Below are 26,603 nucleotides of genomic sequence, written 5' to 3'. Positions count from 1 at the left end.
GTGGTTAGGAGCGCGGACTTCTAATCTGGCATGCCGGGTTCGATTCTGCACTCCTCCACATGCAGCCAGCTGGATGACCTTGGGCTCGCCACAGCACTGAGAGAACTGTTCTGACCAAGCAGTGATATCAGGGCTCTCTCAGCCTCACCCACCTCACAGGGTGTCTGTTGTGGGGAGAGGAAAGGGAAGGCGACTGTAAGCCGCTTTGAGCCTCCTTTGGCTAGGGAAAAGTGGCATATAAGAACCAAGTCTTCTTCTTCTTCTTCTTCTAGTAGTCATGCTAACCACGCATCTGGGAAGGGGAAAGAACCCCCACCAGCAGGCCCGTCGCAGGGTCCGAGCGACATTCCTGTCGAGCTCCCCCTCTTCATCAGATCTGCTGAACCACCAGGAAGGTGCTGCTTAGAGGAAGCCCACGAGCACCAGCTTCTATTGAGGTCCCTCTTAGCCGCCCCGCCATGTGCCACAGCCGACACCTCCGCTTGTGAAGGTGCTGCTGCCATGGAACATGGGCAGCCTCTTAGAGACTCCCGAGACTATGCGAAGCCCTCCGCTTGTGCATGCTCCGCTCCAAAGGATCCGGCCCCCAGCAAATCACCACTGAGTGGGGAAGGGGTAACCCCCTCCCCGACCCCCTCCCCGACCCCGCTCCCACCAACGCTCATGCTACCATGCAGCCTAAAAAGGGCAAACATCATCCAACCAGCAGTCCATGCCCCACTCAGACAGGTGGACCCCATCATCCCTGTAGAGCGCTGCTTGCCAGAAGACAACGTCCAGGTGGGGCAAGATGGTGCAACATGCAGTTGATGACGAGGCAGCCACAGTTTTGCAGATCTTGTGCCGGGCCAAATCGACCTTCCGGGAATCCCGTACTCCCCTCCAGGATTGGCGTTCCAGGAGCTCGGACCACAATACAGTCGTCTCTCTGAAGCGTTGCTGGATGACTAGGAGGTCGCGTATGATGGCCAGTGACAAGTCCAAAGCCAGTGTCCCTGGCATATCGTTCCCCCTGAGCTGAATGACAATCACCACTGGAAGCCCATGTTTCGCCTGAAGGAAGTCCAGTGTAGGCAGGAGTCCAGCAATGTGCAGGCCCTGGATCCCATGCCAGTGGATGATGAAAATTGCCTCCAGTCCCAGGTTGCTCCCCCATCCTGAAGACCTTGCGTATTTCTCTGCCCAGTGCACCACGCTGTGCCCAACCACAAAGACCTGTCACTGTGATCCTCGTGTTCCTTGGCAGGACACGCAGTACGCTCCCATCCGATGGGGGAGAGGAAGGGCTGATCCCAAAACCGAGAGCCAGATTGATATAGTGCTGCACTGCAGCCTCATAACTCCGCTGCGTAGCCGGTACGATGGACCCAATCAGACCCTCCCATACGATTCGCTGCCAAGGCTCCACAGTTCCACGGGAAAGTCCAATGGGGAAGAGTCGGCCTCCGGTGCCAGAGTCTTGAAGTGCTGTTCCTCGAATCTGGACAATGCGTCTGCAATGTTGTTGTCTACTCCTGGAATATGCTTGGCTGAAAAGGAAATGTTAAACTCCAAGCCATATAACACCAACCTCCGGACCAACCACATCACTCGCTTGGAGCGGGAGCGTTGCCTGTTAATGACTCGCACAACTGCCTGGTTGTCGCACCAAAAGCTGACCTGCTTGTTGGCAAAATGACCCTTCCAAAAGCAAATTGCCACCACTATGGGAAAGAGCTCCAAAAAGGTGAGGTCCCTGAGGAGGACCCCCCTCCTGCTAGGTGTCTGGCCAATGCTGTGCACACCACTGGCCTTGGAAGAAAAACCCCAAAATCTAGGCTGCACCTGCAATTGTAGTGCACCTGCAATTCCTCTCTCAGCTCCAATGGGGATATCCAAATGGCCTCCCCATTGAACCACTGCAAAAAGGAAACCCAAACCCGCAAATCGTCCTTAATCTCACGTGTAAGGCGAATGTGATGCCTGGGGGAAGGCACCCCAGCCAAGGACCGTGGCATGCTAGCGCAAGAGGCCCTGCCACGCAGAACTGCCCAGCATGCAAAATTCCGATGTCCCAGGAGGGCCTGCATGTCGCGCAGCATGCATTTTGGTCGTGCCAACAGGAGAGCTATGCGATCCTGCAAGGGTTGAATTTGAGCACCCAGCTACTGAATCAATCTCAATGCCCAGGTAAGTAAGGGATGTGGAAGGGTCCTCGGTCTTTTCCTGCACAAGGGGGACGCCCAGCTGCTCTGCCAGCTCCTGAAACAGGCAGAGGCGTGCCCCACAATCTTGGGACGCCCCAGCTCCGATGAAAAGGAAATCATCCAAATAATGCGTGATGAGAGGGCTCCCACCCTGGCCTTCACCACCCATTCCAGGAAGGAGCTGAACGTTTCAAAGGCTGGGCAAGCTATGGAGCAACCCATAGGCAAAGCTTTGTCAAAGTACCACAAACCATCGAACTTGAACCCTAGCAGGCTGAAATCCTCTGTGTGCACCGGCAACAAACTGAATGCTGACCAGATATCGCATTTTGCCAACAATGCACCGGGACCGCAGGACCTGACTAAAGCAATGGCATGGTCAAACAACGCATACCCACTGAGCACAGTTCAGGGGCAATGAAATCATTAATGGAGCCACCCTTCGGGTACGAGAGATGGTGAATGAGGCGTAACACCCCGGGGGCCTTCTTAGGCACCAGTCCCAGCGGGGAGACCCACAGGTTTGCCATGGGGAGGACCAAAAAGGGGTCTGCGATTCTGACGGCCAAAGCCTCTTTGGCCAACTTGGCCCTCACGATGCCGGGAGCGGCCAGGGCAGACTTCAGATTGGCACAAGATGTGGCAACCCATGGCCCTGTAAAAGGGATGCGAAAACCCGTTGAGAACCCCAACCGAAGGTACTCAGCCACCTCCACATTGCTATAGCTGGCCAGCAAAGGAAGCAAGGCTGAAAGCCGAATGGGGGTGGGGGCGAACTTCAAAGGAAGCTCACTGGGCAGAGGAGGACTTGCCTGGCCCTGCCCCTCCAAAGGAACCTGGCCCTGCCTCTTTTTTGGAGGAGGGCCGGCCCCTCCGAAAGGGCTGGTGGGTGCATTCCACTTTCCCATGGGATCCACCACAATTCTCACAGATGTGATGAAAGCGGCACCTTTTCCTGTGCCAACCCCCCTGGTTAAAGTCCCAGCAGGCCCATTTGCCGTCCTTCTTCAAGGTGGGGCATAACCCGTCTCCCCACCCTGCAGCGGGCGGCCCCCACAGTTGTCATCCAGACATCCGGGTTGCGTCTGTCCCACCTAGCCTGGACATTACCCGAAGCCCTTTTTCGAAACGCGCTGTCGTAAGCCAAAGCAGCTGGTTCTCTTGCTATGTCTGCAGCGTCCTTCATGTTGCGCTGGTGGCCCTGCATGTGCCAGCTGTACTCTGGGAACACTGCCGAAACTAGCCCAGACCGGATGCTGGTCTGAGCCCCATCCTCCTCAGGTTTCAGGAACTGGCAAACGTCCACAAAGCAGCCGCTCAGAGCCTTTGCCCGGAGCCACTGGAACAAGTGAGCTCCAGGGGGCTGATCAATATCATCGTGCCCCTCCTGTGGGTCCCTGGTCTCCTTGGGTCCCCCCAACTCTGCCAAGCAGCGCCTGGCCACCTGCTGACATTTTAGCAGGCACATGGGAGCCCCTAGTAAAAATGTGCCCTTTGGCCAGTAATCGACAATAGCAGCAAGAAAAGCCCGGCACCTGGAGAAGGCAGCTCTGTCTGATGCCGGCCCCCACTTCCTTGCAAGGAAATCCTGCTGCTGGCCATTCCCTCTGACCCTCCTGGCTACTTGCCTCTGGTCAGGCATCCACCTGGCCAGCTGACCAGCCCCTCCCCTTTTCTGCGCTTCCGGGCCCTTGCCCTCCCAGCAACGCCATTCCCGCCCCCAGTGGTTTGGGGGGGGGGGATGTGAACGTATATGTCACGAGAGTCAGCCAATCCAAGCAGCATGCAGCTTTTTTTCTACTGGAAACCACCACAAATGGGCTGTCCCAAAAGGAATCTTGCAGAGAAAATTCACACGTCTGGCCAAAGTATGAGACTTATTCCACAGCAGTTAATGGTGCAATCCTAAAAGAACCTTTCTGAGAGCAAACTAGACTGGGGGACTTACTTCTGAGTAGACATGCTTAGGTTTTCTCCTTAATCACTCTAATTATGAATGCCTGTAGATCCAATTCCTGGTATCAAATGCATTCATTTTATAAGGCTAATGTTGCCTCTAAGCTCTGTCATGTGAAGAATTCAATACATGGTGAGAAAACAGTAAAGATGTGGCAGAATAAACAGAAATATCATACCTAGTACATTGACTTCCACAGATTTTTCAATCTGGGCATTTGGGTCTTCAGGATTGAAAACTTCACATTTATATAAACCTGTTTCTGAGGCCCGCATGTTGAAGATCGTGATCGAGGCATTTCCAGTGCTGTTCGCGCCTTGGATTCTGTTTTTGAACTCTCCATAGGAATATGACTGGCCTCGCTGAGAATAGTAGATCTGCAGCAGGAAAGATTCAAATGGGTAGCCGTGTTGGTCTGAAGTAGCAAAATAAAAACAAGAGTCCAGTAGCCCCTTTAAAACCAACAAAGATTTATTCAAGGCATGAGCTTTTGAGTGCAAGCACTCTTCCTCAGACTGAGTGCTTGCACTCAAAAGCTCATACCTTAAATACAACTTTGTTGGTCTTAAAGGGGCTACTGGACTCTGCAGCAGGATAATGAGCTTATCAGAGACATGAGCTACAGCACGAATTTGGTCATCTGCTTGAGCATCCCACAATCATTGTACATTCTTTGATTTTTGAAGCCATTATGAATGCATTGGTTAAAATTAGTAGGGAAGCACCTGGGACCCCTCCCCTTCCCACTCCCTCCAGGCCCATCACCGGCCATTTTGAGAGGGGAGGGGGAGGCTGACATGACAATTTATGATCGTATCACCTAATAAATGTTTAACAAACTATATACTCTGCTCTGGTTCGGCCTCACTTGGAGTCCTGTGTTCAGTTTTGGTCATCCCAATTGAAGAGGGATGTTGACAAACTGGAATGTGGCCAGAGGAGGGCAACAAAGATGGTGAGGGGTTTGGAGACCAAGCCGTGTGAGGAAAGGTTGGGGGAGCTTGGTCTGTTTAGCCTGGAGAGGAGACAACCGAGAGGGGATCTGATAGCCATCTTCAAGTATTTAAAAGGCTGCCATATGGAGGATGGAGCAGAGTTGTTTTCTCTGCGTTTCCATTTTTCTAACCACCTCCAAGTGTGTTTCACACGCTCAGCACTGCCCTGGTTGACCCGCTGATAATTTCAACTGCCTCAAATACTTAACACAAAATAAACTTTCTGTTGTTCTGTGAAATTTATCAAAAATATTCTGGTCATTTTCAAATAATTATCAGTCCCTTCCCTGGGGCAGTAACACCATTCCACGTACAGATTAGCTGACTTATTTTGTCTTAAAAGAAACCCTCAGGAGACTGGAAGTAATGCTGACTAACGTTTCTAATCGTACTTATCTAGACACGTCAGTTGACTAAAAGCAGGTTACACCCATAAGCTATCAAAGGCCTCTTGGTTAATGCATAGAGGGAGGGAGAAAAAATACGGAAAGGTCATACTACTGAAAGCAGTGGCTTGGAGTAACTCTGTTCGCTGCAGAGGTTCCTTCCCAGTCAAGAAACAAATAATCACAGAATCCTAGAGTTGGAAGAAAGGCCCATCAAGTCCAACCCCCTGCTCTATGCAGGATCAGCCTAAAGCTTCCAGTATAAATATATCTTCAGCTGCTGCTTGAAGATCACCAATGAGGGGGAGCTCCCCACCTCCTTAGGCAGCCCATTCCCCTGCTGAACTAGACTCACAGAATCCTAGAGTGGGAAGGGGCCATACAGGCCATCTAGTCCCACCTCTGCTCAATGCATGATCAGCCTCAAGCATCCAGGATAAGTCACTCTGCAGCCCCTGCTTGAAGACACCAGCGAAGGGGAGCTCCCCACCTCCTTGGGCAGCCCATTCTACTGCTGAATTACTCTGACTGTGAACATTTCCCCATTGATATCTAGAAGAAGAAAATGGAAGTGGTGAAAAAGGTTGTCAAGTCATAGCCAACTAATGGACACCCTGTAGGGCAGTGGTAGCCAAACTGTGACTCTACGGATTTCCATGGACAACAATTCCCAACAGCCCCTGCCCTGGACTGCATTGGAATTGTAGTCCACGGATATCTGTAGAGCTATAGTTTGGCTTTGCCCTACAGGGTCTTCAAGGCAAGAGATGTTCAGAGGTGGTTTAACATTGCCTGATACTGCTTAGTGACCTTGACTTTCCTTGGGTTCCCATTCAAATCCTAACCAAGAATGCTTAACTTTCAAGATCTCACAAGATCAGGGTAACGTGGGCCACCCAGGTTAGAGCATATGTGGTTCCAAGGGGACTGAGTGATGGAAAAGTCACAAGGAAATTGTGTTGTTGAAGGGAATCTCCGTTTTGTGGGGGAGTGGATTCACTTTTAAATAAAATACATTCTCAGATACAAAATGTAGCAAAGTGTCATGGTATGCAACAACACCAAACTTAAATTGTCAGTCTGCATTCCCAGTCAAAAGATTTATCCACCAAAAGGTAAAAGTAAAGGTATCCCCTGTGCAAGCACCGAGTCATGTCTGACCCTTGGGGTGACACCCTCTAGCGTTTTCATGGCAGACTCAATACGGGGCGGTTTGCCAGTGCCTTCCCCAGTCATTACCGTTTACCCCCCAGCAAGCTGGGTACTCATTTTACCGACCTCGGAAGGATGGAAGGCTGAGTCAACCTTGAGCCGGCTGCTGGGATTGAACTCCCAGCCTCATGGGCAAAGCTGTCAGACGGCTGCCTTATCACTCTGCGCCACAAGAGGCTTTATCCACCAAAGACCTGCACAAATAAGAAGCTTCTTCAGAACCCTCTTTGAACCACCAAGGTCATGGGAACCGCTACAAAAACTATGACTCATTCATCGCTAGCAACCTATTAATGATGATGTGATATATGGTGTCATCACAAATTAACTGAGAGGCCAAATTGCGGCTGCTTGGGGCACCATAACTGGGGGGCAGAAGTTGGTTGCTTATTCCTTATTCATGAATTTGACCAACAATATTGAAAAGAGCTCTCTGAACCCAAAAATAAGGTTCGGACCACCATAAATCAAACACCCCCAAATTCAGGGAACTTCCCCCTTGGAGAGGACATGCACTGTTTCTTGGTCCAAACCAAACCCCGGTTCCTGCACCAGCTGCTCCAAAGCGCGGCACCCCCAGGACGATTGTATGGCCATGTACGGGCCAGGCTACATCCTAAAACCAAATTTGGACCATCCCAAACTACACATATCCACACGGGTCCCCTGCAAGCAGACATATAGTGGTGCATGGTCCAAACACTGGTTCCAGTGTCATGAGCTCATTTTTGGACTACCAACAGGCCTCTATTTCAAGAGAGAGTTGAATAAGGAATTGGTCAGACTCTATGCCTGCTGCAATCCAAAATAAAGTTTAGACCACCACATGTCATTCATATACCCCCAAGTTCAGGGAACTTCACTCTTTGAGAGAAGATGTTCTGTTTCTTGGTCCAAATTCTGGTGCCCCTAGGCTACTCATATGGCTAGAAACTGGGGCAGGCTGTACCAAAACGACCTGTATAGAGATTGTATTCCTGAATACAACGGGCTTAAAGGTAAAGGTAAAGGTATCCCCTGTGCAAGCACCGAGTCATGTCTGACCCTTGGGGTGACACCCTCCAGCGTTTTCATGACAGACTCAATACGGGGTGGTTTGCCAGTGCCTTCCCCAGTCATTACCGTTTACCCCCCAGCAAGCTGGGTACTCATTTTACCGACCTCGGAAGGATGGAAGGCTGAGTCAACCTTGAGCCGGCTGCTGGGATTGAACTCCCAGCCTCATGGGCAAAGCTTTCAGACGGCTGCCTTACCACTCTGCGCCACAAGAGGCTCTTACAACGGGCTTAGCCCCTAGTAATAATATAAAATATATAGCCAAGTAGGTAGAACAGATTAGGCAGTTCCCCAAATACTAATATCGAAACTTTCAGTCTATTCAACCCAGTTGGGGACGGTACAAAGAACTCTTATCACATCTCCCTGGAAAGCATGATGCTCATATTCGTGTGACAAATGGAAAACAGTTTGGCAGGCTGCAACACAATCACATTCAGGGCCTGGTATTTTGCCCCATTCAAACCACAGGTATGCACAGCTGCCCAAGATTGTTTGTGTTCTGTTAGCCATCTCCCATACTTCATGTGGCAAGTCAGATCCTGTGGGCCTCTTGTTGGTATTTATTAGGTTACGGATATCAGGTGTGAAGCCTGAATAACACTAGAGAGTTGGAATTTTTGGCTGCCAGACAATTGTAGGATCTCCTGACTACTCTACACATGAGGAAGCATACAGTGAAACAATAAAGGAAGAGAATAGGGAAATCTGTTCATTCTTAAATCAACTCAGCTGTGCTGCATATGCCTTGAGTCCTCATAAGCCAGTCTCAGACCACTGGGGACTTCTCCAAGGGAGAGCTCAGCTGTGGAGAGATAACACAGGCAGGGACCCACCAGGAGGAGCTGGAAGGGAAGGCTGCTCAGGGAGTGACACCACAGGCTGACAGCCTGTCCAGTCCAAGCCAGTGGCGGAGCAGGCTAGCTACCAGTCCCACCCATTTGGCACTCACCAGGCTGACAGCTCCCCAGAGGCAGCTCTGTGTCATTACAGAAGGCAAGTTAGGGCAAGTTGGAGGCTAAAAGGCACAGTGTGTGTTTAATAGAGGCGGGTCAGCCGTGCTGGTTCTCTTAGACCTGTTGGTGGCCTTTGACATTGTGGACCACAAGCTGCTGGTCCATCGCCTAACCGGCACAGGGATACGGAGCACAGCTTTACGCTGGATACGCTCCTTCCTCCAGAACTGGTCCCAGAGAGTCACTGTGGGGGAGGAGTTCTGACAGCCCTACAGACTCCCTTGTGGGGTCCCTCAGGGTGTGGTCCTCTCTCCCACATTGTTCAACATCTTTATGCGCCCTCTGGCCCAGCTGGTATGGAGTTTTGGACTGGGTTGCCACCAGTACACTGATGACACCCAGCTCTATCTCCTCATGGACGGCTGCCCGGACTCTCCCCTGGAACCATTTTCCAGATGTTTGGAAGCAGTGACAGAATGGTTTGAGCAGAGTCGCGTGAAACTCAACCTCTCCAAGATGGAGGTCCTGTGGCTGGGAGGCAGGGGGCGGGAACAGGCAGCGCGCTTACCCACCCTAGCAGGGGCGCAACTCACCATCGTGCCCCAAGCCAGGAACTTGGGTGTGACCATTGATGCCTCCCTGACTATGGAGGCGCAGGTCAAGAGAGTAGCGAGTCAGGCATTCTTCCATCTTTGCCAGGCTCGGCTACTAGCGCCCTACCTGTCCCCTGATCACCTGGCCACAGTGATCCATGCGACAGTCACCTCCAGATTAGATTTCTATAACTCACTCTACGCTGGCCTACCCTTGTCCCTGACCCGGAAACTACAGCTGGTACAAAATGCAGCTGCTAGGGTCCTCACTGGCACACCTTGGAGGGCCCACATCCAGCCTCTGCTGAGGCAGCTGCCCGGATCCGGTTCAAGGTTTTGGTTCTAACCTTTAAGGCCATATGCGAGTTCGGAGCCACATCCCTGAGGGACCGCCTGCCGCCCTATGCTCCCCGCAGGGCTTTACTCTCTGCAGGTGAGAACCTATTGATCATTCCCGGCCCTAAGGAAGCACACCTAGCCTCGACCAGGGCCAGGGCCTTCTCAGTCCTGGCCCCCACCTGGTGGAATGAGCTCCCGGGTGAGCTGCAGGCCCTGCAGGATTAGTCAGTTCTCCACAGGGCCTGCAAAATGGAGCTCCTCCACCAGGTTTATGGTTGAGGCTGGGGCCAGCAGACTAGGGACATCCCCCCCCCCCGGGAATTAGGAAGTGTACATCGCACTCTTCCATTATCTCCATTATTAAAACTATTAGTATCTTATAGTTTTAATGGGGTTTTTAATGGGTTTTAATAGGGTTGAGATTATTGTTACCCGCCTTGAGCCTATAGGGCAGGGGTAGTCAAACTGCGGCCCTCCAGATGTCCATGGACTACAATTCCCAGAAGCCCCCTGCCAGCATTCGCTGGCAGGGGGCTCCTGGGAATTGTAGTCCATGGACATCTGGAGGGCCGCAGTTTGACTACCCCTGCTATAGGGAGAGGTGGGAAATAAATATAATAATAATAATAATAATAATAATAATAATAATAATAATAATAATAATAGCAGCCCGACACCGACTGCTGCAGGAGTATGAATTATTATTATTATTATTGGATTTATTACCCGCCACTCCCTTGCGGCTCGTGGCGGGTTACAACAGTATAAAACCCCATGAAATACATTAAAATCCCATTGACACATCTACAATTAAAAGCTGCCTGGCAAGAGCGGCTAATCGACTACCCATTCTCCCACTAGCGGGTGGAGAGGGGATACTGATGGTACCCGTCTCTTTAATCCCAATCCTCAGGTCCCGGGGGGGGGGCATAGATGTTAAGCCTGGTCTCAACCGTAAACCTGGCGGAAGAGCTCCGTCTTGCAAGCCCTGCGGAACGATGGAAGGCCCCGCAGGGCCCGCAGCTCTCCCGGGAGCTCATTGCACCAGACGGGGGCCAGGACCGAGAAGGCCCTGGCCCTGGTCGAGGCCAGGCGTGCTTCCCTAGGGCCGGGAACGACCAGCAGATTTTCTCCCGCAGAACGTAAAGCTCTGCCGGGGGCATAGGGCGATAAGCGGTCCCTCAGGTATGTGGGTCCCAACTCGCGTAAAGCCTTGAAGGTTAAAACCAAAACCTTGAACCGGATCCGGGCAGCAATCGGCAACCAGTGCAGCTGCCTCAGCACTGGCTGGATATGGGCCCTCCAAGGTGTACCAGTTAGGACCCTAGCAGCTGCATTCTGCACTAGCTGAAGTTTCCGGATCAAGGACAAGGGAAGGCCCGCGTAGAGCGAGTTACAGAAATCTATTCTGGAGGTGACCGTTGCATGGATCACCATGGCCAGGTGTTCGGGGGACAGGTAGGGCGCTAGTAGTCGGGCCTGGCGAAGTTGGAAAAATGCCTGGCCCGCTACTCTTTTGATCTGTGCCTCCAAATCTTCACAGGATTAAGACTAAAGCCAGCAGAAAAGACTATTTAAGAGAAATCGAGCAAACAAGCAGGGTGGAGACAATTTGTGTGCTTGGCTATGACACTGGTCCCCACCTCCCCTGACTCCTGCTTGGTACCCTACTTGCAAGTTTCCTTGAATCTCTGAGTAGATCTTGACTATGCTTTCTGAACTCCATCTGCCTGCTGGAACAGAATTTCACGGATCTGACTTGCTTGTCCTTTAACCACCTCTGTTTGCTAACCAGCCCAGATGCAGGAACTCCGTCTGGTTACTGCTGTAACCTGAAATGTCTCTGCCAAGAGCCTGCATATCAGCAGAGAGTGCTTTAAGAACAATTTTGGGGATAGTCACCTGCCTTTCACAAAAGCGACAGCAAGTGAACCCTGCAAAGTATGCCTTGTCTTTTTTCAATGTGCAGCTCAGCTCTCAAGGCAACTGAAGCAATATTTATCAGCATTAAAACAGGCAAAAGCCATTAATTGAAGCTGAAAGATAAAACTAGATACCAAACAGCCAATATCTTGATTGGTCGTCACTAGCTAAGTAACCAAATCAAAGAGGCCTGAAGGAAGTTTCCTTCTTTTAACAAAAGAGGCATAAAACTCAAGAGAGAATTGGTTTGCTAAATGGTGGGAGTGGGGGTGGGGGGCTGGGGGGCTGGGGGGCTGGGGGGCTAAATGAAGGGTGGCTGGATAGATTAGGTGACCTCATCCATCTTCCTGCAGGTAGTGGGCTCAGCTCAGAGAGACTGCCAGTGCAATCCCAAAAATGCCTTCCTAGTCCCTTTAAATAAAATGGGACTTCTGAACAGATTGTGTTCAAGCTCACCCAGCAAGTTCAACAAATAACACCTGACCAGATGTGTTGCAGGCTGCAGAATTTATTCTGAACTGGCTTCAGTAGATGGGTAAAAACAAACCTGGAAATATCCCACTGGATGCAGCAGGGCCCATTTGCAGCAAGCAATTGTTGACCTTTTGTGCAACAGCCAGAAACTATTCTGATCTGATATTTGTAGCTACCCTTAGGTGGGGAAATTGTCACATCCATGTGTTCATACAGATGCACCTTATGATGCCATCAATATGCCGATGACACCCAGCTCTTCCTCCTGATGGATGGCCGCCCTGACTCTCCCCCAGAAGCATTAGCCAACTGCCTGGAAGCAGTGATGAGATGGCTCAAGCAGAGTCGTCTGAAGCTCAATCCTTCAAAGACGGAGGTCCTGTGGCTGGGTAGGAAGGGCCCATGCGAGGAAGCGCATCTGCCTGCCCTGAAGCATAGAATCATAGAGTTGGAAGGGACCTCCTGGGTCATCTTGTCCACCCCCCTGCATTATGCAGGGCACTCACATCCCAATCGCTCATCTACTGTAACCTGTCACCCCCTTGAGCCTTCACAGAATCAGCCTCTCCATCAGATGGCTATCTAACCTCTATTTAAAAATTTCTAAAGATTGAGAACCCACCACCTCCCAAGGAAGCCTGTTCCACTGAGGAACCGCTCTAACTGTCAGGAACTTCTTCCGGAGGTTTAAACAGAATTTATTTTGAATTAATTTCATCCCATTTGTTCTGGTCCATTCCCTCCAGGGCAAGAGAGAACCATTCTGCTCCATCCTCTATATGGCAGCCTTTTAAATACTTGAAGATGGTTACCAGATCCCCTCTCAGTTGTCTCCTCTCCAGGCTAAACAGACCAAGCTCCCCCAACCTTTCTTCATATGTCTCCAAACCCCTCACCATCTTTGTTGCCCTCCTCTGGACACATTCCAGTTTGTCAACATCCCTCTTCAATTGGGATGCCCAAAACTGAACACAGGACTCCAAGTGAGGCCGAACCAGGGCAGACTAAAGCGGTACCATCACCTCCCGTGATCTGGACACGATACTCGGTTTGATACATCCCCAAATCCCATTTGCCTTTTTAGCCACTGAGTCACATTACTGACTCATGTTCAATGTATGGTCTACTAAGACTCCTAGATCCTTTTCACACATGCTACTGCCAAGACAAGTCTCCCCCATCTTATATTGGTGTATTTGGTTTTTCCTACCTAAATGCAGAACTTTACATTTATCCCTATTGAACTTCATTTTATTCAGTTTAGCCCACTTCTTGAGCTAGATAATCTGTTGCCGTCTTCAGTTGTGCTTGCTACCCCTCCCAGTTTAGTATCATCTACAAAGTATTCCCTCACCCAGACCTTGGAACCGATTGCTGAACATCACTGGGTCAGACCTTCTCCTTATTCTTCTACTCCTATGTGTAACATTCCTCTAATTATTACCCTCCTGTATTAGGTGCTCCTGATTGATAACAGTGTAATCAATCATTTCTCTAATCCCTGGACCTTCTCCTCCAGCAGAGCCACTAATTTGCACTTGCTGCATTTGTAAAAATTGTCCCCATGAGGTAAAAAGACAACCATTCCACAGATGGTACATGTCACTATGCAACCTTCTTCAGTCATCATGCCACTTTGATCCATCTGAACTGCTCCACAAACTGTCCTACACTTCACTGAAACCTTCGGCTTGATCCTCAGGGGAAAAGCCAACAGCCAAGAGTCCTTTAGCTCCTGCTCTTGGCTCCTCACAGAGTATTATGGTTTAATTCAGACTCCAAGAGTCTTTTGGGTTTTGTTTGTATTGCCTCTGGCAAACAAGAGCCTTTTATAGCACAAAGACCTACTCAGAAGAGGGCGGAGCTAGCAGTCAGCTCCTGAGTCAGCTCCTGAGTTAATGTTCTCCCAGCTCCTCCAAAGCACTGCCTTCCTCTGGCAAGCAAGAGCCTTTTATAGCACCTTTTATGGTGTGCAGCTCTCTACAGCTCACTCCACCAGGAATCTAGGCGTGATTCTGGACACTTCCCTCACAATGGAGGCCCAGATCACAAAGGTAGTGCGGCTGGCATTCTACCATCTCCGCCAAGCCAAGCTACTAGCGCCCTACCTGGCCCCGGAACACCTAGCCACAGTGATCCATGCTACGGTCACCTCTAGATTGGACTTTTGTAACTCACTCTACGCAGGCCTGCCCTTAGCTTTGACCCGGAAACTACATCTGTTTCAAAATGCAGCGGCCAGGATCCTCACAGCAACACCATGGAGGTCCCACATCCGGACCATTCTTCACCAATTGCAATGTTTGCCAGTTGAACTCTGGATCAGACTAAAGGTTCTGGTAATTACCTTCAAGGCCATACGCGGTCAGGGCCCAGTGTACCTGAGGGATCGCCTCCCCGCCTGTGCCCCCAAAAGAGCTTTGCGCTCCACTGCCACCAACCAGCTAAGGATCCCTGGCCCTAAAAAAGTCCGTCTGGTCTCAACCAGGGCCAGAGCATTCTCTGTTCTGGCCCCCACCTGGTGGAACGAGCTCCCGGAGGAGATCAGGGCCCTGACGGAGCTTAAACAGTTCAACAGGGCCTGCAAGGAGGAGCTCTTCCGCCAGGCATTTGGTTGAGACCAGACACAATCAACAGCGACTGAAAGGCCCCTGCTCCCCCCCTGCCCCCCCTCAGAATTCCACCAACATGCTCTTGACCTGTTTTCACTGTTGCACTGTTCATTGTTTAAATTGTTTATTTTATATGGTTACAACTATTAATTATTAATATTATTGTACAGTTATTCATATGTTATAGACTGTTTCATGTACTGTTCTTTTATGTTCTTATGTTCTTATGTTCCATGTAAACCGCCCTGAGCCTCTGGAGAGAGCGGTATATAAATATAATAAATTAATAAATTAATAAATTAATAAATTAATAAATTAATAAATTAATAAATTAATAAATTAATAAATTAATAAATGCACACTCTAGCTCTGTTGATATACTCGGAATGGTTATGGACATGGGCTCCAGACCTTTGGAAAGGTAAAATATGAACGGTATTGTACGCCTGTGAAGTTGTGTCATTCTGTTACTTATTTAGAAGAGCAGAAGACACTATAATACAGAATTTTAGATTTTTCAAATGAGCGAATCCTTATTGTTACTTATACTGCAAACCAGGTATTTATGAATGCATGTTTCCCTGGTCAGGTAATACAGGACTGGAGGAGATGATTTTACCATCCCCAGCTAAAGTGAGGATGTGGTTCTCTGTGGGGTATATGTTTAAGCTGGGGAAAAGGAGGACGACAGAGAGAAAAGCAGGAACCTTTGCCAGGGAGGGGGTTGGGTGGATCAGTTGAAAAGTGCAGGATCTGTGCCATGACATTGGTGGTGGTGGGGTTGCTACTTCACTCTGTCAAGTATTATTTCCTTGAGTGAGCTGCCTCTCTTTAACCCAGGAGCTGCCCTCTGACCCATCCCTTGCTTTGTCCTCTCCCTCTCTGCACATGGCCTACCATGGAGACAGATATCTCTTTATGTCTTTCCCACACACATGATGCTGGACAAACCGGCCATTTTTGAAAGGGAAAGGACTCTTTCCATAAGGCTTCTGTCTCTTCCAGTTTTCTGCAACCTGAGTGTGACCTGAATCTACTTGAATCCATGTAAGTTTATCTTTCTTGCAATATATTTTCTTGGGAGATTTATTTTCTGCATTCAGTATCACACTTCTATGACTGGGCAAAACTCTGCTATATTCACCAAATATTCCGAATGTAGCATTATTGAGTCACTGATAAGAAGCCACTTTGTCGTGACCGGACGTGGTGCTCAGTAAAAGGGTGGAGCTATATAAATAAGAGAAGGCTTCGTTCTTTATGGGCTGAAACCTGAGATCACATTACTTTTGGAAGATGAAGTATGCTTACCTTGTATCTCCAGCTACATCTTCCCCGTGGATCTACCACATATACCATCTTTTGACAGTGCCTCGTGGACTTATCCATATACTGGCACAGGGCCTGCTGCATTTGAGTAGAAATTTGCTGGTCTAAGAGTTTAATGTGACTTCGCATTTTCACACAAAACCCATGGTGATTTGCATGCTTTAAACCTTGACTTTCATATTGATAGGAACCAACCTTGCAAGCATGGAGCTATTAACAACATTCATCTGTTGGACACTGTACTGGCCCGTGCAACACTATCCTTGCAACTTTCCTTAGTCCCTAGGGAGAGAACAGTATGAGCTACTCTCAGGGGAACTTTCCTGTTCTCAGGGTAAATCTGCTTGTTAGAAGTGCTAACTTTCAAAAACCTGGATTATTTCTTGCCTCCACTGAAAACCAAGATGTCCTGGCTCATCCAGGTGCTTGGGAAAGCTTAACTAATCAATCTTTGGGTGGGGATTCACAACTGGCATGTTGTTGTTGTTATTATTATTAAATTAAGATTTTTCTGCTCCTAACATGGCCAGTGATGGGCCTGGAGGGGGTGGGAAGGGAAGGGGTCCTAGACATTCAAACATTTGAATTGACCTATATCATCATCATCATCATCATCATCATCTGTATCTGTATTTATTGCCCGCCACTCTTAGCAGAGCTGGCGGCTTGATGCAGGAGGTGACTGTTTTTGTTTTAACCTGAGGGGGTGGCAGAGGGGCGTGCTGCAGCCTAGCACCCAGCCACAGCCTGGAGTTTGGTTCTGTCCTCCCCAGATTTCCCTGCTCAATATAGGAGGAAGAACAAATGGCCATTGGGCCAATGGAGTATGGGAAAACCAGGAAGTGACGACAGTCCTCTGTAGGAGTTGGCCAAAACTCTATGGTTCCAGTGATTCCTAGAGATGAGTGGTATCCTGCTGTCGCAAATGGCTGTTCCTCCATGTCTCTGCCTACCTCCATCTCTTGCTGGCTGTCAGACTACGCCTAGCAACCCTATATGTAATATATAAAACAGTCTTTATCATTTTCCTTGAAAAATGAGGGGAAAGATAGCATTGCTCCTTGCAAAAGGAGGCAACTGTTGAACCATTCTTGGGAGCTTGTCTGTCTTCTACCTTTCCAAGTATAAGTTATTGTGGAGTAGGAAACCCCCAGCAGCCGGGACTTTGCTTCCCCCTTGCTTCCAGTTGTTACTTGGAACTGCCTTCTTCCAGCTGTGCGTGGCCAGAGGAAATAACTTTTCCTCCTTCTTCCTCAAAAGAAATCACAATGATGAGCATTGAACCTGTGGCAATCCTAAGCACACTTGGTCATCCAGGAAAATATATGGCAGTCAAACTGTGGCTCTCCAGATGTCCATGGACTACAATTACCATGAGCCCTTGCCAGCATGGTGCTGACAGGGGCTCATGGATATTGTAGTCCATGGACATCTGGAGAGCCAGCTTGGCCACCCCTGATATACGGAATGTTTGGGAAGAAATATATAACTCGTTATTCCTTTTAGTTTATTTTCATGACATTAAGGTTAAGTATTTAGGTGAGATGTTTGGAACCTTAGGGGGTCAGATAAAATATAAATATAAAGAAATATTTTTTCAAGTTAGTAGTGTCTTATCAAAATTTAGCTTAGCAGTACCATGATAAAAACCAACTATCTTCTTTCAAGAAAAGTGCTTATCTAGGTTCAGGCTTTTCGGTTGGTTGAAGAACTTCTTGGTGGGACTAGACCAGCCTGAGAAGAACCTGATGATTTTCATAACTTTCACCATGAGTTCTTTTTGGCAGCTGGACATTCCTTGAAATATTTTGACTGGCCTTCAGAATAATATTTGGAGTTCCAACCAGTCTTTGTCAGGCAACAAACATTTATTTACATAATACCACTCTTACCACTTGTGTTTTTTTGTCTTGAGCACTGTAAAAACTCCACTGGATAAACAAGTTAGTTGCATCTGTCTGTGTTGTGTATGTGCAGAGGAGAGTAACAGTCCCGCCAACTGTTGTGTTCACAGTCTTCTCTGGAACAGTCACGACTGTACAGGTCACTGGCCCTGCATAAAATAAGACCAGAAGGTTAGAGGATCAACCAGCGCTACTGACAACCATGGAGTCAGTGTCCATCTTTGCCCTACGTGGCTTTAATGTTTCTCGTTTTCCAAAAGAGATCACCACAAACAAAGAAATTAAGTTCCATTTATGGTTACATGGTGAACATGTGCCCTCGTGAAACTAGACCATAGAGATTAGTTCCCCTGGAGAAAATGGCTGCTTGGGAGGGCGGACTCTATGACATTGCACTGCACTGAGGTCCCCATCCTCCTCAGACTTCATCCCGAAACCTCTAGCACTGTCCCAACCTAGATCCCCCCCAGGGGGCTGAAACCCCAGCATTGCTGGAACCAAGCCTTTGAGCATTGTGCATTCTGAATTGCTCCTTAAGTCCTATGTGCAGGGTTGGGGGAGCTCCACACCACCACCTCAGCCCAATTTCTTGGCAGCACAAATGGAAGTGGATTCTGCTTGTAGATCGGGACAAAATCCAAGCCATTTCCTCAATCAATCAATCAATCAATCAATCAATCAATCAATCAATCAATCAATCAATCTTTATTTCATGGTCACAGATCAATAAAATACAAAAAGTAGAATGAGACATAACAGCAGTAAAAGAATTAAGATATATAGACTAAATACGAGATTAAGAAACACACCATAAAGGCTACCAGCCTATAAAGCAGGGGTAGTCAAACTGCGGCCCTCCAGATGTCCATGGACTACAATTCCCATGAGCCCCTGCCAGCGTTTGCTGGCAGGGGTTCATGGGTATTGTAGTTCATTGACATCTGGAGGACCGCAGTTTGACTACCCCTGCTATAAAGCATAAATAGTTATAAACTCTCTACAAACCCATCGGTATACTTAGAACAGCTATACATTAGTAACCCAGTGTTTCACCATTTCCTCAAAATATTGTCATGTTTTGTCATTTCCATGTATATTCTGTTGGTCGGTAGCCAGCTCAGTATAACAGGATGGACCTGCATAAATAGTATTTGCATTGGGGTGGCTCTATTCCAGCTGTCATTAAGCTGTTTACAGCTGAATCCTTATTCAAATTTATGTACGGAGCTCAACTGGAGCTATCTAACAACTTCATTATGCTAGAAATAAGGCCTCAGGGCCTTGTTTAATGTCTTTAAGTATATCTCAAATGCTGTACTCAGACACGAGGCAGGTCTCTGTAAGGTAGACACTAAAGTTTGGCTAACAACTATCAACTATTGGCTAAAAGCGCACCTAAAACCAAGAGGACTCTTACTGCAGTTTCTTTCTGCAATGCTATATCCACCATGGACCTCCAGGATAATTAAAAAACTGTACCCAATCGGTTTGGATCCAGAACAACTGTTGGATAAGGGCATAGGTAGGGCTATATCCATAGTCCAATAACACTTTTTTGATGCTGCTTCATTTTGCAGGCCCTCTGGAATTGTGGGAGTTCAGGCAGGACTATGATCTCTTCAGGGAGCGCGTTCCACTAGTAAAGAGAAGGCTCTGGTCCTTGTTGAGGTCCGCTATGCCTCTTTGGGGCCAGGGATCACTAGCTAATTGGCAGTGGCAGAGCGTAGGGCTCCTCTGGGGGTATAGGCACAGGCAGTCTCTCAGGTACACTGGGCCCAGACCGCATATGGCCTTGAAGGTAAGAACCAAAACCTTAAGCCTGATCCGGAATTCAGTTGGGAGCCTGGTGAGTTGTTGGAATGCCATCTGGAAGTGGGATCTCCACGGTGTATTCGTGAGAATCCTGGCTGCGGTGTTCCAGACCAATTGTAGTTTCCAGACCAAGGGGAAGTGTAGGCCTGCATAGAGTGAGTTGCAGAAGTCCAGTCTAGAGGTGACTATCACGTGGATCACTGTGGCTAGGTGTTCTGGGGCCATGTAGGGCACTAATAGCTTGGCTTAGCAAAGATGGTAGAAGGCCTGCCGTGCTACTCTCATGACCTGTGCTTCCGTAGAGAGGGAGGCGTCAAGGATCACTCCCAGGTTTCTGGTGGAGTGGGCTACTACATCCCTTCTTAACCAGACATAGGACCTCCTTCTTTGAAGAGTTGAGCTTCAGACAACTCTGCTTGGGCCACCTCATCATTGCTTCCAGGCATCTGGCTAAGGATTCTGGGGGAGAGTCGGGGCGGTCATCCATCAGGAGGAAGAGCTGGGTGTCAGCTGCATATTGGTGGCAACTCTGACCAAATCTTAGCACCAGCTGAACAAGAGGGCGCATGAAGATGTTAAATAGGATAGGAGAGAGGACTGCTCTTTGTGGGACTCCACATGTGAGCTGGTGACGGCTAGATACTCTCTCTCCTGTTGCTACCCTCTGTCCACGACCCTGGAAGAAGGAGATCAGCCATTTGAGGGCTGTCCCCCGTATCCCAGCGTCGGCAAGGTGGTGAGCTAGGAGCTCATGATTGACTGTGTCAAATGCTACTGACATGTCTAACAAATGCTACTGACATGTCAGCAGCACTGACCTGGCTCGATCTAGCTGGCGGCAGAGGTTGTCCATCACAGTAACTAGCACTGTCTCTACCCCATGGCCAGGCCAGAAACTCGACTGAAATGGGTCAAGGGCTGAAGTTTCCTCCAGGAATGCCGAAATTTGATCAACAGCAGCCCTTTCAACCAACTTCCCCAGGAACACGAAGTGCGAGACAGGGCAGTAGCTGTCAGGCTCCTGCAGATCTAGAGATAATTTTTTGAGCAACGGGCATACCACAGCCTCTTTTAATCCTGTTGATAGGGAGAGGTTGATTCTTTCCTGGAGGGGGGCTTCTATTCTAATATATGAGGTTTTTAGGAGCCACGATGGACATGGGTCTGGTGGGCAAGTGCCTTGTTGCAGTTAGCATCCTGTCCACTTCAGCTAGTGAGAGTCGTCTGAAGTAACTCAGTGTTCTCTCCAAAGACGGCCAAGGGGGCTCTAGTTCGTTTTCTATGTCCAAAGTTGGGGGAAGGTCATAGCGGCCATCTCATAGGCTCTTAAATGCATTGTATAAGATGTTCTCTATTCTTCGTCATGAGTCTTCCTCCAAACTCACTCTAGATGTCTCAGTTCCCGTTTCTTCCTGCAAAGCTCCTCGTTGTACCAAGGAGCTCGCTTGAGACAGGGGTGGAGTGGACATCTGGGAGCTATCTCATCAATGCCGGCCAGCATTCTGTCATGCTAATAGCTGACTAGTCCATCTAGACAAGTGCTTGGAGGCATTGGGTCCTGCAGAGCATTCAGGAATCCAGTTGGATCCATAAGTCTTCATGGGTGAGCTGAAATCTGCTCGGTGCCCAACTGAGGGGGAATTGCCAATCTTAGCCAGGTCTTCAGAGCACAGTGGTTCAACCATGGCACTGCAGTAGCCATAACTGGATCCACATTTAGCCTTGCGCCACAAATGAGGTCCAGGGTGTGACCTGCTTGATGGGAAGGGCCAACAACAAATTGCAAGAGCCCTAGTGTCACCATGGCTGATGCTAGATCCAACCCATTTCCAGAGGACAGCAATTCTGCATGGACGTTAAAGTCCCCCAGAATTAGTAGTCTAACTCTAAGGAACTGTAACATCCAGGTGGTGGCCGTCTCTAGCAGGGCAGGCAGGGCATCTGGAGGTGCATTGGACATGCGGTACAACAGCCAGATGGCCACGCTCTCTATTGAGCCCCACCCGAGGCTAACACATTCAATTCCCAGAATTGTTGGCACAGGGAAAGCCCTGAAGGAGATCTTATCACAGATCAGGATTGCCACTCCTCTTTCCCAATCCACAGTCCACAACTGATGGTGGTCAAAGAACCCGGCAGGGGCTAGTTCTTTTAGGGTGACTGTTTCACCATCCCTGGACCAAGTTTCCTTACGCACACCAGGTCTACCCCCTGCTCTGCAAAGTAGCATCGCAGAGTATAGGCTTTGTTGTTGATCAACCTGGCATTGCACAGCCTCAGTGGCCCGAGAGATGGGGCAGAGGTTAGAAGGCGCTCAGCAGTTTATAGTAAACATAAATCAATAATTAGTAGCAATGTAATGTAATTCACAAGAGCCTCTTGTGGAGCAGAGTGGTAAGCGGCAGAAATGCTGTCTGAAGCTGTCTGTCCATGAGGTTGGGAGTTTGATCCCAGCAGCCAGCTCTAGGTTGACTCAGCCTTCCATCCTTCCGAGGTCGGTAAAATGAGCGCCCAGTTTGCTGGGGGGTAAACGGTAATGACTGGGGAAGGCACTGGCAAACCACCCCGTATTGAGTCTGCCAAGAAAATGCTGGAGGGCGTCACCCCAAGGGTCAGACATGACCCAGTGCTTGCATAGGGGATACTTTTACCTTTACCTTTAATTCACTTCAGCAAAATGCATGCAATCCATCCATAAAATCTATTTGCTCAGCTAATGCTGAGCACATGAAAGCTTACACCATGAACAAAACTTTATTGGTCTTAAAGGTGTCACTAGACTCAAACTTTGTTTAATGTATCAATTTTGCAAACACTTATGCACAATTAAGCTAAGGCAGGAACGTCATCATTGGATGATGAAGTCGACCTTAATAAATTAGAAAACTCTTGCTTTTTCAGTTTCATGTGGAATGCTTGAAAGAGGGTTTGAATGCATTTGGGCAGAGGTGAGAGATCTAAGCTATACTGAGTCTTTTGGAACAAAATATTTTCTGCACAAATTAAGGCTAGAAATAATATTAGACAATTTAGTAACACAACGTTTCTACTAAAAATTGAACATAGATATCAATCCACCATCGAATTTTCAATAAGCAGATTCATATCCATAACATGTGTGTCGATGAAATTGGTGAACCAAGAAGGAGACTGGTAGTCTTCATTCATGGAATCACTTACACAAGAGTATGCCCCACTGAATTCAGTGAAACATAATTCCAAGTAAACATGCATAATATCTGACTGGAAGGAAGTATTCTTTAGCTATTAATTATACAAAAATTAAAGGAAGAGCGTTATAAGTAATCAAAAACCAATTGTAACTTTATGTTTAACGTCTTGACTATGCATGAAACTGCCTTATACTGAATCAGACAAGGTCTTTCACATCACCTTGTCTGACCGTCTGCCATTAGAGTTTGTAAAAATGCTTTAATCCACAGCGGTGGTGGTTGTTTGTCATGGACAGGAGCCCAACAGAAGCTTGAAGGCAAACAAAATGTATTATAGCTTACGCTTCCATGAGTCAGAGTCTGCCATTTCACAAGAAAGGGCTCACTTCACCTGACCCAAGATGGTGGAATAAATTATTGTTGGGGTGCTACTGGGTTCCTTTATAATGACAATGGTGGAAAGTTCTGGCAAATCTTGCTGAATTATGACAACTGTATAGGGTTTTCAAGGTAAGAGATGAGCAGAGGTGATTTACCATTGTCTGCCTTGCTCTGCATAGTAACCTTCAACTTTCTTGATGGTGGCCCATCCATGCTTTATCCTGTGCCAGTCCTGCTGAGCTTGCAAGATCTACCAAGATTACTCTAGTGCCAGGGTAGGCACACTGTGGCCTCCAGATGTCCATGGACTACAATTCCCATGAGCCCCTGCCAGCATTTGCTGGCAGGGGCTCATGGGAATTTTAGTCCATGGACATCTGGAGGGCCACAGTTTGCCCACCCCTGGTCTAGTGTATGCCATCCGAGGGGGGGACATGGGGATGGATGGGTAGGCAGACTCAGGTTGGGGAACTCCTGTAGATTTGAGGATGGACCCCAGGGAGGAGAGAAATCTCAGTGGAATCCAATGCCACAGGATCCATCCACCATTTTCTCTAGGGGGAATTGATCTCTGTAATCTGGAGATGAGATCTAATTCCAGGGAATCCCCAGGTTGCAAGTCTGGGGTTTGATAAATATTCCACATACATACTTTTCTCAATGTCTCTCCATTGCCTTGCGTAGCCCATTAATGATTCTTTTCTTTGGACATCTGATGCCACTGCCTTATCACAAACTACTTATGAAACTCCTCTCTGTTAGAGAAAAACAAGTCTAAACAAGTTATCGTAACAAATTTCATGGCAATTTGAATCCCAGCTATTATTCGTAAACAGACATCTGAGTGGAATGGCAGGCAGACAGACACAAAGAGAGATTTATTTCAGCTCTTGCCCCATTTTTGAAGCACATTAACATTATTGGGGTATCTTTCGGGGCCCTGTTAAGCTCTTTTTCAAATTTTAAAAGAAATATTGCATAATAAGAAAACCGTGCTATAAATCCACGAAATGACTGGGTTTGGTATCACGTCCTTAGCTTTGACTGTGCCCAAACGTATATTGCTCGTGACTCCCAGGAAAGAGAAACCCACTGTCCATTAAATTAGTTGGATTATGTAGACTTACCAATGAGAGCCGCTAGAATGGTCAATATCTTCAACATGGTTCCCAAAATGTCCGTAGGTCTGGAGCAAACGCCACACGGATGCTGCTGTGTGAAGAGAACTCTGAACTGAATGGTGTTGCTTTTTTTTTAATTCTCTTCATTTTACTTATCAGCAATGTATCACCAAGTCAACAGCGTTTCTCATTTGGCTACTTTATCAGATCCATGAGACTGTTCTCAGGGTGGCTGTGTGCTTTGTTCAGCCAAAGCCCTTTCATGGGGTGTGTACCATTGAGATATGTGTTAATAATAAACCTAATAATTCTGGAATGTATATAGAGTTAGGTTGCACTGCCATTATTCATGGTGAGATTCATGTTTTGAGTCCTGAGTTTTCCACAGATTCTAGCAAGTTCCTACATGACACATCACCATTCCAATCTTATTTTAAAAGTAGCCGTATTCACCTAGAATCAATCGCTTTTTTGCAATTTATTTATTTGATATAGTATTAGGAGATTCTTTGACTTTCCTCCAAAGTCAGCAGCATTTTTGCTAGAAGGTCTAGAGAAATTTGAGGCTTTCAGTTTAAACAAAAGATAATTAAGGGAGGATACACTTACAAAAAATTGTAAATTTAGGGAGTGGGTTAATACAAGACTGTGGGGCATACAATGAAGTTGATGAGCAATATTTTTAAGAAAGGTATAGAATCATAGAATCATAGAGTTGGAAGGGGCCATACAGGCCATCTAGTCCAACCCCCTGCTCAACTGGGATATAAGAGCTCAAGGATCCCCATTCCAACTTGTGTCTGACAAAGAGCTTTGACTCTTGAAAGCTGATATCCTGAAAGTCTTGTTGTTTTCTAAGATGCTACGGGACTGAAATCTAACACTGCTATTGCAGATCAGCATGGCTACCCCCTGAAAGGATCCTTCTTCATGATCTGCTTAAGAAATCAACCGGTACAGGATCTGGCTGCGAGTTTAGAAGGTTTTTAAAGTGGATTAGGCAGATGCATAGAGGAGAGAACCACCAGTAGTTATAAACCAAGAAGCCAGAACAAGGGGACCTTAGTATGGCTGCAACAGTGCAAGGGAAGAACATACTCCATCTTTCCCTAGACCCAATTTATATCTGCCCCTCTCCCCATGTGGCTGTTTTCTGCTGCTAAATCCCTCCCTGAGAGTCTGATAATGTTGTGCTAGTTGATCACGTGGTTTGTTTCTGTGTGTGACAAGGTCTGCTTCTTCTTTTGGACTGCAAAGCTTTGTGAGATTTGGCTATGATGGGAATGCCTAATTTTTCACAGTGCTTTATATTTGTTCTTTGGGCTCAAATATTGCTGGGCCCTGCCTCACTGCATTCAGAACAGTGAATACCTTCTGGTGTTTAGTGGTGGTGGTAAGTGTTGTCAAATCACAGCTGCCCTACGGCAGCCCCTAAAGTTTTCAAGGGAAGAGGTGTTTGCAGGGGGCTGGACTTCCCATCCAAGTCCTAACCAGGGCTGAACCTGCTTATGATTTTGAGATCCAATGAAAATATTAGCCTGGGGCATCCAGGGAAGGGCATATTCTGGTTCGTAGCAAATCTTAATTCTGATTCTCCTCCACCTTCTCTTTGCCTCCCAACTTCTTTCTAGCAACTATGAAATTCAGCAGTGAACGTTAGTTGGCAGCTGTAGTACTCATGAGAACACATACAGCAGGTAGAATGGAAACCCTTATCTACAGATAGGATTGAAAAGAGAGGTGGTTAGTACCAGGAGCGGCTTGTTAATCAACAGCGTGAGTCAATGCTGAGTAAATGGAGAAGTCCAGTGCCCAGGCATCCATTTTTATACGCTGGCTAGACACAACTTTGTCTGAGAACAAAACCTACCACCATGCCCCTGGAGGTAGTATAACATGTCATTTGCTACCAGGAGATACTGTGCAATTTCTGGGCTGTTTATTACACTGTGCCTATAGAATCATAGAATCAGAGTTGGAAGGGGCCATACAGGCCATCTAGTCCAACCCCCTGCTCAACGCAGGATCAGCCCAAAGCATCCTAAAGCAGTGGTCCCCAACCCGCGGCCCACGGCCTGGTGCCGGGCCGCGAAGGCCTTGGCGCCGGGCCGCGGCTCCCTCTCCCCGCCCTCCCCCGCAGTAAAAAGCTTGCGGCCCGGGAAGCTTCTTACTGCGGGAGGGGAGGAGAGGGAAT

At 48.0% G+C, this 26,603-nt stretch overlaps 1 protein-coding gene across 1 annotated transcript in view; it reads right to left on the bottom strand.

Moving 5' to 3' along the window:
• The window catches only part of VSIG1 (V-set and immunoglobulin domain containing 1), a 32,606-nt gene extending 7,976 nt beyond the window's left edge, over nt 1-24,630 (bottom strand). Inside the window, exons 1-3 of the mRNA XM_077309301.1 lie at nt 24,416-24,630; nt 17,911-18,071; nt 4,322-4,520 (exon numbers count right to left, since the gene is read on the bottom strand). Coding sequence (XP_077165416.1) covers nt 4,322-4,520; nt 17,911-18,071; nt 24,416-24,452 — 397 coding nt within the window. The 5' untranslated portion in view covers nt 24,453-24,630. The remainder of the gene's footprint in view (nt 1-4,321; nt 4,521-17,910; nt 18,072-24,415) is intronic.
• Between the last annotated feature and the right edge of the window lie 1,973 nt (nt 24,631-26,603).

The sequence above is a fragment of the Paroedura picta genome, chromosome 13, assembly GCF_049243985.1.
Source record: "Paroedura picta isolate Pp20150507F chromosome 13, Ppicta_v3.0, whole genome shotgun sequence".
Taxonomy (NCBI): domain Eukaryota; kingdom Metazoa; phylum Chordata; class Lepidosauria; order Squamata; family Gekkonidae; genus Paroedura; species Paroedura picta.
This window is presented reverse-complemented; position numbering and strand designations above follow the sequence as displayed.